This window comes from Misgurnus anguillicaudatus, chromosome 11 (assembly GCF_027580225.2).
Source record: "Misgurnus anguillicaudatus chromosome 11, ASM2758022v2, whole genome shotgun sequence".
Lineage (NCBI taxonomy): Eukaryota > Metazoa > Chordata > Actinopteri > Cypriniformes > Cobitidae > Misgurnus > Misgurnus anguillicaudatus.
The window spans coordinates 34920233-34935493 of NC_073347.2; the positions used below are offsets into that span (position 1 = coordinate 34920233).

Here is a 15261-nt window from a genome sequence, read left to right on the forward strand (position 1 = left end):
GTGTGATTTTGTTTCGGGTTTACAGACGATCCTGCATGCATCATAGCTCAACATAATAACAGTTCAAACTCATTTACTGAAAATAGCTCAGTGAAATTAAGTTTTGTCGTCCCTTTGGTGAAGCGAAATGAGTGTTTGGGTTTAGCTAAAGTCAAATCATTGAATAATTTAAATCGCATAACAGTAATGCTACAAGTGCTGTTTGCTTTGATAAAAATATCCCATCAGTCTATATGCTTGTGCATTTCAAAATGTTATGTTTGGGTAAATGTGTGTTTACGTAAGCGTGTGTGCACTAGTTAGTGTGGTAATAAATATATATGAAAGGAACTCTTTCTACTGTCAGCTGAATAATTTATGCTGCTATATTTCTTGGACTACTTCTTGCCAGAGTTTGTATAATATGCAGAAGCCTCTAAGGCTAATGAATGCCAAATAAAATAAGATCTTGAAAGATCAATATTGCTGCATCAGTTTTTTTTTTTTAGAAATGATGTCATTAGTTTTTGCATTGCTTTAATTTTATTAGGTAATATAATATTCTTTTACAGTTGATTGCATATCTGTATGCATTCATATTGCTGTCCCACTGTTATTGACCTGCTGAATTTAAGCCTAAAAAAAGTTTACAAAAATCATCATCCCTGGCACCCTATGTCTGAACTAATGAAAATGCTTACAGTTGGCATTTAAACATTTTATGCATTTTCTTTCTTTAAATAGCTATGCATTCTGGATAATATTTTAAATGAGAAAATAGTGCAAATTGTCGATGCCAATTGCCAAGTGGTCTGCGTGTCAGCATATGGCACAACAGCATTTCGGATCTGAGTTCGAGTCCTGGCTCGTGATCCTGCCCCAACTTATGTTTCAGATGTAGATAAAAACGCTGAAGTTTTGTGTTAATCTTTAAAGAAAACACAGCTACTGTATTATTAAGCCATCTTATTTTTAATTTATTTTGCATCATAGCATTTCGTCATTTTTTTATTTTTCCAAATAATACAATTTTTATCCCAGATATCAAAGTTTTATATCTCACAGTCCTGTAGAAATGGACTACAGATTTAATCTAATTTTCTGACTCTCTTGTATTTCCTGTGTGTGTGTTTAAGGTGTCGGTCGTGAACGCGTTGGACATGCAGGTTGTGGTCTCAAACGTGCCGCCCACCGTTGTGGAGGAGAATAAAGATCAGCTGATTGCGTGAGAAACCTCTGCCATTATTTTTTTTTTATTTGTTTTGTGCACCATCACCCAGCTTTGCTTTCTTAGTTGCTTTGACTTTATCTAAATTGTACAACCATATTGAAAACTTCAAATAATTTTTAATAAGCAAAGCATAACCCGGTAGATCCCAATTGCTTTGCTAACGTTGGTGAAAACTATTAATAATATATATGATGCAATCTGGGAAAACCCACCACACAGTGGTGCCCCCAGAACATTTTTATAGGGGGGCTAGAGGGGGCCATAGCAAATCATAAAAAAAATTCAGTGTAATATGTGTTATACTTATTTACTTTTTCTTTATGATTAATGTAACATTACAATATGCTTTTAACTAGCAGTTAATTGCTTTTAAAACAGTTTAGTCCTTTGTAAATTGACTAAGGTGGATATGTCGACTGCCTTCCTCTATATTTTAGATTTTTATAATAACTCTATTTTAGTGTATATTTATTGTTAGTGTTTAATCTACATGCTCTATACATGGCATGCAAACTGTCCTTCATATGTGACTTTAAGAGACAATGAAGTCTATTAAATGTATATATTAAATTAGTATCCAATAATAATAAAAAAAAAAAACTTGGGGCCCCACTGCCATATATGGTGAAATTTTACCAATCATAGGTCTTGATACCATATGACAGCTGGTATGGAATTTTGAGAAAAAAATTGTTTAAAGAGAGGCAAAGAAAATAAAAGCACAACAGTCAAGTATTAAAAGTCACTTTTAACAAAAAGTCATTTGAATAAATCTTCAAAATAAACGGTCATGTGGCACATTGTTTGAAAGCTTAGACTCTCAGGATTCCATTAAGCGCACACACAAAGCATCATATGATTTATAGCAGTCATAAAATTGTAATCTAGTTGTTAGTTACCTGAACCGGGCGGCGCCGATTTAGGATATTTACTTACCTTCAAAAGCTTCCCTTTATCCACTTCGGTGAAATTGTCCGAAACAAATTGCTCATGAATCCCCAAAAGTCCAAGGAAATTATATATCCAAGTCTTTTAATCCAAAACGATTTGTTCGCCTCACAATCTTGACGTTTCTGACTGAATTACGATATAAATACTGTAAACAATTAGTTCACTACCGGAAATTCACAATTCATAATGATATATTCGGATGTCACATTTATTGTGCAATGTCTCAGAAACAAATACGCCCCCTTGTGGAATTTTAGCCGTTTCATAAGATGCTGCCAAGTATCATTATCATTAATTTAACATTAGGTATCTTTTTTTGCCTAATGCCTTTATTTTCCTAAAGTTTGAGAACATGAATTCTCATTACTGTAATATAAAAAAGCTATATTTGTGTAATGACTGGTAAGATAGAGGCAGGCAGAAGCAGTGGATCCATATGCAGACATTTATTAAAAGAACACAAAACACAGCAGGCAAAAGAAAACAAGATAATCCAGGGAACCAAACTATTACACCAAACATACATTCAACGACTGACACAAGACAACTGAAACACTGGGGCTGCGTCCGAAACCGCATACTGTGACTGAATGAGATGAAGGACCTACTTACTGACCGTTAAAACAGTAGGTACTGTATAGTATAAATCCTGGTAGTATGAATGAGATTCGGACGTACTAAATCTGCCACACTGATACATCACGTGACATACGACGTCATCACGCCATATCATACCAGCACGAATACAGCCACATCGGCACTTTTCACCATTTCCTAATATGACGCCGCCTCTTCTTCGTTGGATAACTGCTCACCCGGGGCATCATGGGTAGTGAAGTGTCCGTTGTATGCACACTGCAAAATCTAATCGGGTACTTTTCGCATACTGTTTTTAGAATACTATGAATTTGGACATACTACTTGCCTCGCCTACTGCTTTTCGCCTACTATATATTATGGAAGTAGGCGGTTTTGGACACAGCCTGGGGCTATATACACATGGGTTAACAAGATAACAAGACACATCTAGGAAACAATCTACATCAAGGACCAATGAACAAAAGACTACAAACATTGCAGACAGAACAGAACTTCAAAATAAGAGACAAGGCTAGGGAAACACAGGATGAGTTTAATACAATTTGCTATATTTAATATAATATGCTATATTTTTTAATTGGTAAACAGCATCAAAGTAGATTCTGTTGTATTGCCTGCTGTTAGTTTTAATTTAAAAATAAAGAAATAATTGGGTCTGTAAAGGATTATTCTCAATATTGTATTAATATAATGACTGTAATCTAATGAGAAGTCTAATTACAGTTTCACATTACAGTAATGAGAGCTAATGTGCTTAACTCTCATAAAAACTTTTTTTTTTGTAAATGCAAAATGCATTTTTATCATTTTGATTTTGATTATAATATGACCCACACATTCACAAGATTTCATTTTTGAAAAAAAATATACACTGTGCACACTACAGAATGCACTATCCTGTCTAATGTATACTGTTTTAAAGGGTAGTGTTATCTTAAATGGAGCGTTGATGTTGTTTTATTACTAACAGGGTTCCCATGGGTCCTTGAAATCCTTGAAAGTTTGTGAATCTGGGGGAAAAATTAAGTTTTTGAAAATATACATGTATAGATACAGGTCATTGAAAGTGCTTGAATCTATTTTATGCAAGAAGCTTTCTGGATAAATCCATATTATTTCCTGTGTAGTGTAGGATAATATCATACAATTCTAGACTTTTTAAGCACACGTGCTAAACTGTTCACTTTAAATCCTTATATCTTCTGTATTCGAACGTTGATTCATACCAAAATGCTTTTTTGCATAGTTGTGTTTGACAAAACGTCTCGGGTTATGTATGTAACTCTTGTTTCCTGAGAAGGGAACGAGACGCTGCGTCTCCCTTGCCATACTTCCTGCATCCCTGTAACGCCGTCTTTGGCAATATTTCAGATAGCGATATATTTCCTGGCTCCCGCGTCACCCTGTCTTCATCGTTAAGCCTCACAATTGGTTGAATTTAATATACACATTCAGACGCACTTACCCCTGGAGGCGTCCCCAAAGTGTCACCGCAGTGACGCAGCGCGAGTTCCCTCGAAACGGAATTGTAACAATGTATCTTTAAAGGTAACAGAATGTAACCTTGCTCTCACTTGAAATGTGTCCCCACATTTAGTCCTTGAATTTAAGGGTATTAGACCTGGAAAGTGCTTGGAAGGTCTTTGAATGTGAAGTTAAGGTGTGGGAACCCTGTTTTACACAAACAAGAAATGCTGCAAACTTTATCACAGTTTACTCCTATAAAAAAATCTGCTATGTAAGAGCATTTCATGTAATAAATTGTATAACTACAAAATATATTATCTAGTCATTACATTGTCTGTGTTTCACAGTATTTTGGAACGCTATGTGCAAGATCAGATCCCCGGTGCTAAAGTGATAGTGGAGTCGATCGGCCCCCGTCGACATGGAGAGGGATATGAACTGGAGGACTACACTAAATCAGATCTGCAGGTGTACGCCATCGACCCTCTAACCAACAGAGCCATCTCCAGACAAGAGCTCTTCAAGTAAGCCAAACACAGACCCACTCCTGATGTCTCAAACAAATAGCCTGACGGTTCCAGCGTGTTCTGCATTGCTATCTGAGAGTGGCGCTGTACCCCTGCTGCATCTACTGCGATAAATATATAGTTGTGAGCTTGAGAATGATATGTGATGGAAAAGAAAGACCGGTGTGCTGTGCGGTTTGCAAACGAATCGCTCGTTTGGTGCGGTTCATAAATCAGTTTAATGAACCGGTGACTCGTACGAATCGAACCCGAATCTTTGGACTGCACCGTCAGGCAAATCACTTCCTCGCTGAATTGGCTACGAATCCTCGCTCGTGGACCCTCGGGTTATTATCCAGAAATGAGCCGAGAACTAACACTGTGCTTTTCGAAAGCAAAAGTAAGAATGCTCATTTGTATGGTTAGTAAACCTAAAACAGTCTAATTACCTCATTATCAATTTACATAACGTCACAGTTTTTATTTAAAGCAAACATGGGTGGTTCAAGTTTGAATCTGTCTGGTGATTTTTCTAGATCTTGTTCTTTCTCCTCACGCACCCGTAATTATAAAATACAAATGCAACACGTAAATGAGAAAAAGACGATTCATTACATTTGAAAATCTCACAGCACCTGTCCAATTTAGCCAAAAAGAGAAATCCCTTAATGTTGAGAAACAGAGCGGTAAGCTCATTTCTACTCTGCTTTGCCCCATGGCATGGTGGGCGGACGCGTGTGCCTCTGGTATACAACGTGACCCATCAGGATTCTGCTCAAATATGTGTTTACTGTGCCAACACACATCTCATTCATATTCACAAACACAAGAGAGATCATCATCCACCTGCTCTATTCTACCTTGTTTTCCACACTCGTTATTTTTTGCTCTTATTTGTTCTCTGGTTTTTGTGTCGGGGGACTCAGAATTTATGATAAATTAATGTATATAATAAAATATCATTACTGTGTAATTAAACCTCAGTAAAAATAAGGCTACTTACCAAACTTCATGTTTTATGCCCATTTTTACAAGATGTAATATAAGTATCAGGTGTGCCTAGAATGTGTCTGTGAAGTTTCTGCTCATAATACCACGCAGATCATTTATTATAGCATGTACAAAATGCCTCTGTTTGGGTGGGAGCAAAAAAATGCAAATGAGCTACAGGTCCTCACAGCAGACACTGAGCGCTTTCGCTTGAAAATAAATCTGATTCATGTGAATACAGTCTGAGACATTAGTATCTGTCTGTATATATTATATCTGTAGATATATTAGTATCTTTAGCCACATTAGCGCTGTAGCATGCTAATAGGGTGGCCATTCGTGCCAGTTCCGCCGGACACGTCCCGAACAGGGTGCGGATGCAAAAATACATTGTGCACATGCACATAATAATTGTGCTTAAATTCACGTCTTTTATTTACCTCTTATTTACGTATTACATGATTCACGTCACAAAAACATGCAATAGCAAGGCAATGGCAACACACGTTGTAATGGGAATGGGGCGCTGTACATTCTACAGTGTTCATGTCTCTCATAACATTACATAAATCAATAAAATAGCGCCGTGCATTTCGAAAAGTGTGTTTTCTTTGCCTATATCTGAAAACTTTCTCCAAACTTTGACTCTGAACTTTGTACATTTATCCAGAGATAAAGCATGAACTCGACGAGAGATGCTGTGTGCAGCGTTGCCAAGTCCTCTGCTTTTTTAAGTTCAAATTTAGGTTACTGTTTAAACTGTTTTACAAGAATTTTTTTTTAGGGTTAAAAATCATAAGTTATTGGCATTTGATTCTTTTGGGCTAGTTTTGAATGTCCATTGGGATGGTTTTGATACGTGAATCTGGCAACCCTGGCTGTGAGCTTGCGCAGACTTTTGGTTTGGATGATATAAAATGTACATGTAAAGAAACATTTTAATGAGATTGCAATGTTAAATGGTACTGACGTAACCTGCAATCAGATTAAATTCAGCCGGATTGACAGAATTTTTTGCATGTAAACATAGCTATTGTTTTTTTCTAGTAGTTTGTGTGTGTACAACTACTATTTGACTCTGTGTAATGGAATAAGATTTACATTTGGATGTGCTGTTATTAAGACTGCGCTTAAATGTTCTGCTTGAGACGAGTTTGTTTTCTCATGTCTCAGGTCATGAACATTGAAATCATCTCAGCAGCAGAGTTTGCAGTCTGACACCAAAACTAGTTTTGTGCCCATTTGATCACTCACAGCGGTGCGCTGTATTGATGAATTCAGTCATCCTGCTGGGTAGAAGCACATTGACTGTGTGAAACAGGATAAAAACAGCCATTCATTCTTCAGCGCATTCGCACTACGCATCTACAACAGCATGAGTCTGCACATGCTGTTTCTTTTCTAACACAAAAGCGTATCTAATGTGAGAAGAGATGAAACACTGGTGAATGTAGAGTGAATGTGTATTAATATGTTATATTTAAAGATCACAGGATTCATTATAAAATTCATGCATGAACAGATTTGATCGTAAATGTTAAAAATGAGTAGCAATAGAGCGGAAACTAACTTATGGGCAGATATTTAAATAAGTGTGTGCATGACTAATCTGTTATGAAGGCAAATTTGGTTATAATACTTATAGTAAATACTTTTAAATATGACACAATTTGTATCTGTTTGAGCTAACATATCTGTGCATATCCCTTAAGACATTAACATCGTCAATATACAGACTGTCCGAAGCGTCATAACAGTATCATACTGTATTTAAAAGGGTTACTGACCTAGATTTCTCAAGCATCCCTCAATCTCTCATCTGCTGTTGTTGAGAACATAAATAAAATGAATGATCTGATTAAATTAGACTACTAAAATCTATCATAATAAATGGAAAATGATGTGCATGTCTTAGTCTATTTAAAATACACGTCTATAGAGAAGATGCATGTTTGTTGTCTGTATGTGGTGTTATATGAAATAATGTTTATGCTGTTGGCAAGATAAACAAACTGACGTCTATTCAGTTCAGGGAAAATGTTGGTTGGAGATGAGGCAAGGAAATATGCTCAGCTTACGAAAGACAGATGTTTGTGCAGCTGGCCAATAATCGCTCAAACTGCTTGGATTGAAGAATGCTTGGATAGTAAATATTATAGCCATGTAATATTTGTCATAGTCATATAGAAAAAAAGTATATGCCTCATGTTGTTCCAAACTTGTATGAGCTGTTTTTATTCTGTTGAACACAAAAGAAAATATTTTGATAATTGATATTAACCTCACAGTTAACAGCACCCATTGACTTCCATAGTATTTTTTTCAAGTCAGTCAATAGGTCATTGGTATTTTCCTACTATGGGAGTCAATAGGTGCCATCAACTGTGGGATCAACATGAGGTAAGAGCTAATATCTTAATTAGATTGTGAAGACCTGAAATTCTCCAACACATTCTCACTTCCCAAGGCGTCAAAATCTGAAGCATGTTCAAACGCCTTCAGCGTCAGTATGAAGACGGGTGCCCCTATGCGTCACTATATAGACGAAATGGGAACTCCGTTGCTTTCATGCTAATCCCTCAGCGTCGGATATAGACGAAAGGGAATCCCGGAAGGTGATGCCGTCACGTTATGCGACGATCGGCAGGATCATGCCGCTTCTGGATGGTAACTACTCAATTTTTTTCAAATTTTTAAACCATTGTCGCTTGTGGTTGGGGTTAGATTTGGGGTTTGGATGTCAGTTTGTTTATACTTTTTGTCTTCTGATTTTTAAGCCACTGTTGCTTGGGGTAAGAGTTCGGGTTTGGGTTAGGATGTCTGTATTGGTTTATATTTTGTGTCTTCTGATTTTTAAACCATTGTCGCTTGGGGTTAGGGTTAGAGTTGGGTTTGGGGTAGGATGTAATTTTATGTAACAGAAAGTCGTTCTAACCCCAACCCCAAGCGACAATGGTAAAAAATTTGGAACAAAAATTGAGTAGTCACCGTCTTAGAAGCGGCATGATCCCGCCGACCGCCGCACAACGCGACAGCACCACCTTCCGAGATTCCCTTTCGTCTATATCCGACGCTGAGGGATTAGCATGAAAGCAACGGAGTACCCATTTCGTCAATATAGTGACGCATAGGGGCACCCTTCACGTCTTCATACTGATACTGAAGGTGTTTGAACATGCTTCAGATTTTGACGCCTTGAGGAGTGAGAATGGGTTGAATTCTCAAGATTGAGATCTGTGAAAAGAGAACAGAGCTTATTATTGTATTATTGTTTTAGTGGTTATAATCATGTTTATTTATATTTAGTTAGCATATCTGTCATGTATTTTGGTCTTAAGCCATAAAGTGATTTATAAACAAGTAATAATACTTTCAAATATATTCTAAATGTAATGTAAAGGATCCGGGGTCGGTTGCGTAAAAAAGTTGGGTGTAAGCCCTACAATATTTACGCCTGTTGCACCATCTGAAACTACAACCAGTCTCAGCTCTGGTCAGCATAGATGATATATGCACATATGCGTTTAACCCCAGTGATATTGACTCCATTCACGTTTACTACAGTTAAAAATATACTTACACTTACTGCCACCAGTTAATAGATGACAAATGAGAGCTTTTCCCTCCTCACATTTACTAGTGCCCTCTCCCTCAAGATGCATGTGTCACGTGCAGACCCATCAAACACAACCTGCACATTAACTAAATGAAAGCCTTTACCGTTTGCACAAAACCATTTGCAGATTAATTCTAACAGCTCTGGATTAAAACGAAATTAATTGAAAGCTTTTAATAAGTTATCTGCTGTGTCTTTTTAAATATTTATGTTTTTTATGATATCATTTATTAGTGAGGTCTCTCTGCCATGCATGAAAGCACACTGCTCACGTATCCTGCGTATTAGATGCGCTAATGTCTCGTCACACTACAATATTTCTAGTTTTGCCATAGAAAAAAACTCAAGACTTTATACTTACGCCTACCCTTGACTAGTCTCAGCCTCAGACGTCACACCCACAGACTGTTGGCTGAACGTCTGATGTTTTTCGTACACTTTTCTGGAAACCCTGTGAGAATGTCGAAGTCGTCTTTGATTGGTTGAAATAAACCGGCTTTCCAGGAGACGCGATTGTTGCGGTTAGTTTCGGTCCCTGTAAAACAAAGCTCTGACGTTCCATTGAAGAATAGAATCAGTTGTGTTCACGTGGATAATAATAACCAGTTACCATTAAAAGCTAAACATTGGATTCTCAAAAATATGCAAAGTTCACGGTATAGACTCTCTAAAAGACGTCCAAGAGTTTTGCTTGAGGCAGTTAGTGGGGTCAAATATTTCGGTTCTCCTGATTTGCTTGTAGGTGTTAAAAAGTAATATGTTTCAAAAAGATGTTTATCGGGAGCGTCTCATTGGTGTGGCTATTGATGAAGTGCACAACTTTGTTCTATGATGTTGTTTATTTAGATGCTATTCGGTTGGCTGGTTATTTCAATAATTGACTTGTTGCCAGCTGGCTTGTTATTGTGGGGAGTCCAAAACGTGATGCTAGACGAAACAAACTGTGATTGGTTGTTTGACATGTCGGTCAAACAGCTCGTCCAGAAAAAGCAGCGAAAAAAACACGCAAGACTAACCCTTGACTAGACGTAAGATTTAGTCTCAGACGTATGCTACACGCTAAATGGTGCAACAGGTGTAAATTCTACGTCAAAAGTAAAGCACCTTTTACGTTCCAAACTAGTCTTACGACAAGGTTTATTACGCCCAGCTGGTGCAACCGGCCCCTGAGGACTAGGGTTGGGTATCATTTTAAATTTAGCGATTCAGATTCCGATACCAATTCCGCTTATCGACTTTTAACGATTTCTGATTCAGAATCCAGTATTTTTAGTGAGAGAAAAAAAGGCAAATACTTTCAAGAATTTTTCATTTATTCTTGCAACATTTAGGGCTCTATCTTACACCCGGCGCAATGCAGCGCAATGCGCGACGCAAGTGTCTTTCGCTAGTTTCCACCCTAATTTTCACGTTTAGCGCCGCGTTGTTTAAATAGCAAATGCATTTGCGCCCCCTTTGCGCCCATGGGCGTTATGGTCTGAAAAACGAGGTGTGTTCAGGCGCATTGTTGGCGCGTTGCTATTTTGAGGCAACTAAAATAGACTACGCCATTGACCAACAAAAACCTGGTCTAAAGTCTAAAGTCAATGGCGCAATGTGTTTTATGTTATTTAAAGAGCGCATTAGTAATAATATGCGCCTATAAACGGGAGGACAACGCGGGTTTGCTTATCACAAAGTACATAAATGCGCAGCAGCACAAAAATGCTTTTAAATATGAAAGATTAAAGGATTGAATTTAAGAGATTATTATTGAGTCTCTTGGACATATTTATAAAGGAGGACTGATTATGAGACGTTAGAAGGCGCAAAGAGCTGCTTCACCTGCAGCCTGGTAAGTAAATAAATGCTTTGCTTTAAACAAATGCGTCTGTTTTTAAATGTTTTTTTTATGCTACCTCACAGATTTATTGTATATGATGTACCTGTGGATATGGCGAGATGACAAACATTTTAAGTAATGCTTAAAAACAACTCTTTGCTAAAAAAACCGCTGTCCAAAGTGCTGAAACGTGAGGAGAGCCGTTTGTAATTTCTTTATCTCCTGTAAGTATTTTTAGAGTACAAACCTTATCTTACATACTTGTAAATTATTTTTTGATGATATTGGATAGCCATACATTTAAAGCAATTACAAGCCTGCTTTTTACTTCCATGACTAAAAGAAAACGGGTTTTAAAGGTTTTAATAAAAAAATAACAATTTCAATACAAGTGAAAAACAACACAATTATTTAACATTAATCTTAAACTGGGGATCTTCTTCCTCTGCTTAGTTTTTCAGTTTACAAAGTCCGTCATCTAAATAGGGATTAGACATAGCGCCAGCGCAACTTGCTTTTAAAGGGAATGAGAGCTGTGACTCTCATTGGTTTACTGCACGTTACGCCCAAAATACTCCCATTACAATAGGACCTACCCTTTTCGACCATGCGCTGGCGCAAAAACGATTTTTCCCGTCGTTAAATTAGCAAAAGTGGATTCGGACACGCCCATTTAGACGTTGCGCTGTGCGCGTTAGACAATGCGCTTAGATCGTTAAAATAGGGCCCTTAGTCTATAACCTGTTGGCTGTAACTGTTATCTGTGACAATTCTAAAAATGACTAATTTAGGAATAATCCAAAGCAATTACTGTACAAGCCAAAACTATTTAGGTATAAAACAAAACAATACAACATAAAAGATATAACCGGCAGTAATGTACAGTAAGAGAAAAATAAAACCCTTCATGGCTACAGTGAATGGAATCTCAAATAAAAATACTGAATACATTAGTACATAAGGGAGTAACAAGTGACTGTTTTAAAATGATTTTTACTGAATCATTCATTTAGAGTCATTCAAAGCTTTGGCTTGTCCATTAACAAAAGTTTTTTTTTTATGAATAGAACTGCATTTTTTTTTTAAGTGACAGAATGAATTATACAAATTGATATAATTTTAAATAAACTGTTCAGCTGCCTTATGTTTTTTATCGTGATTGCTATAAAAAACGAATAAACAAAAGAGATCCAGAAGTATGCTGCTTTAATTCGAAGGTGAATCTGTGTGTTGTACCTGAGTGTGAGACAGTATGCTATTATTAGCTGTATCTGGTGCGTTGCAGGAGGAATCGCGGCTGAGAGATTTAAACATGGTACATTCCTTCAGATTAATGCTGTGTTGAAGCAAATGTTTCATCATATTAGAGGTATTGCCTCCCTTACACGAAATATCCTTGCCCATGTATTGCATTTGGCAATACTACAGTCTTTTTTTCACAAAGTTTAACCAAACCTTTGAAGGTTTGCTACGGTCAGTCATAGTGTCGAGTGTAATGAAAGAAGATTCTTGTGGCAGGTCCTGGCAGATAGATACAACTGCACAACGCTCACTACTGTTCGCCGTCCGAGAATGACTGAAAAAGTCAGGAATCTATAAACAGAATCAAAATGCGCGCGGCAGATTTGCATATTGCTTTCACATGACTACTGAAATTAAGGTCAGACTCTAAAATTACACTAAGATTTCTGACTTTATTTTGTTTCTTTAGACCCCTAGAGTCAAGGTATGTGTTAACCTTGAGAGTTTCATCTTTATTTCCAAATATGACTTCAGTTTTGGCTTTGTTTAACTGGAGGAAGTTTTGACGCATCTAACTGTTTTTATTGATGCACTTACATAGGGAGTCAATGGGGTTGTAGTCATTGGGTGACAGGGCTAAGTATATCAAGGTGTCATCTGCATAGCTGTGGTAAGCCATTTGATTGTTTTTTTATTATTTGACCAAGTGGGAGAATATACAAATTAAACAAAAGCGGGGCAAGAATAGAGCCCTGTGGGACTCCACATGTCATGGATGTCCACTCAGATTTATGGTTACCTATGTTCACATAGTAACCTCTCCCTTTTAGGTATAACTTAAATCATTTGAGGACCATCCCAGAGAGCCCTACCCAGTTTCCTAGTCTATGTAAGAGTATGGTGTGATTTACCTTGTCAAAGGCAGCACTAAGATCTAGTAGCACCAGCACTGATATTTTAAGAGTTTAATCGAATATAATTTATTATCTTTATGAGCACAGTCTCTGTGCTATGATGCTGACGTAAACCAGATTGAAATTGTCCAGATAGCCATTTTAGTCTAAGAATTTGTTTGGCTGATTGAAAGCAACCTTTTTAATGATCTTGAGATCTGTAGTTGGTATGGTTTTGTCTAGGTTACTCTTTTTTAAGAGATGCTTAACATCTGCCGTTTTTAGGGCCTCTGGAAAAGTGCCTGTGATCGGAGAGGTATTTATTATTTTTAAGAGATCAGTAAAAAGTACCTTTTTAAGAAAGTATATGGGGAGCGTGTCAAGGCTGCAAGTTGATGCTTTAAGATGTTGTACTGTTTCTTCAAAGGTTTTTGAAATTAATCATGTCAAATTCTGAGAGAATGACTAATTTCTGAGGTTGTTGTAATGAGATCTGACTGACCACAGTACAATATGAGGCCGTATTGATTGCCATTATGAGTACTTACCGGTTGAGCCATCATTTTTTGAATCATTACACGTGGTTTTTATCACATAGGTTATGAGACTTTTACTTGGATATCACAGACAGGGTCTCAGATGTGCTCATGTACAATATGTACACACAATATTCAGATGATTTGCAGTAGACTACATGTACAATGCAATACTAAAACTGATACATGGCCACTTTGAATGGCCAAGAGGCCATATGACTGACACGTAAAGCAACCAATTATGTTACGCTTTATGCCGCATCGTGTTTAGGGCCGTGGAGAAGACTTCACAATAACAGACCGGTGTGCAACCATCATTCACGGACGTTTTAAAACTTTACAACATCAATAGCTAGCACATTAAAATATCTCTTTTAGATTCCACCTTTTGCTTCAAGTAAAGACGTCTTTTCAAGACGCTATACTGTGTATGCTCGCATACTTTAAAAAATCCTGTATTTGGAAAAATCCAATCAGAGGAAGACTTTGAAGCATTTCTAGTTAAGTGTGCCGTATGCATCAGACCTTCAGCCGATAGCGTAACGTCTGAGTCTGAGACTAATGACACTGTAGATCAAAAACAGTCTTTCATCAGTCTTTATACGAGGCGCATTGATCGTGTTTGAACATTCATGTTTGAGCAGTGCTTCTATTGAAGTGTTTCCGTTGCAGCAGGGCTAATTGGTTTGACGTAGATACTTATGAAGTACTTAACATGCAGGTCTCTGTAAACATTATCGATCGACAAAGTGTCTTCAGGGAAGTCCTTTAACAATATTAGTCGAGGAACAAAGCTCTGCTTTCGAGTGGGACAGGTTATCGGCTTTGTACTAATTCAAGACATTAAGTAATAACACATAGGTAGATGCGAGCACAGTAAAGCCGTATTACTCACGCAGGGGCAAATAAGTATTTCCATCATATCATGTTGCCTAGTAACCCATAAGATGAACTGAAAAGGCTAAATGTAGCTGGGGTTATGCTGTCATCATTAGCAGAATTCCTGTCTCCTTCCGCCCTGCTCAGATGCTTCACACTAGCTACGTTTACATGCAACCAAGTAATCTGTTAGTAAAGGTATTGATGGCTCAATCAGATTGTTCATGTAAACACCTTATTCAATACAATTGAGGTCGATCGAATGCAAATTTCGATCTTATTGAAAGTAGTGGTGAAGTCCAATCTGTGATCTGATCATCAGGAGAAAAGTATGCATGTAAAAACGTAAATCATAGTATTTTCTTAATTGGATGAAAAAAATACCTTGTGCACAGGCGAAAAGAATTGTGTTGAAGTTCACGTCTTATATTTACCTCTTATTTACGATTCTTGTCACAGAAACATGGCAACACACATTATTAAGGTTATGGGGTCACACGCTGAACATTCTGCAGCGTTCATGTCTTTCATAACATAAAGCAATAAAAT

The 15261-nt window shown here is 37.2% G+C and overlaps 1 protein-coding gene across 2 annotated transcripts in view; it reads left to right on the forward strand.

Annotated features, from left to right (window-relative positions):
• The window catches only part of pcdh15a (protocadherin-related 15a), a 351466-nt gene that overhangs the window by 298663 nt on the left and 37542 nt on the right, over positions 1 to 15261 (forward strand). For both annotated transcript variants that reach the window (XM_073873588.1, XM_073873587.1), the window contains 2 exons: positions 1116 to 1204; positions 4576 to 4752. In XM_073873588.1, coding sequence (XP_073729689.1) covers positions 1116 to 1204; positions 4576 to 4752 — 266 coding nt within the window. The remainder of the gene's footprint in view (positions 1 to 1115; positions 1205 to 4575; positions 4753 to 15261) is intronic.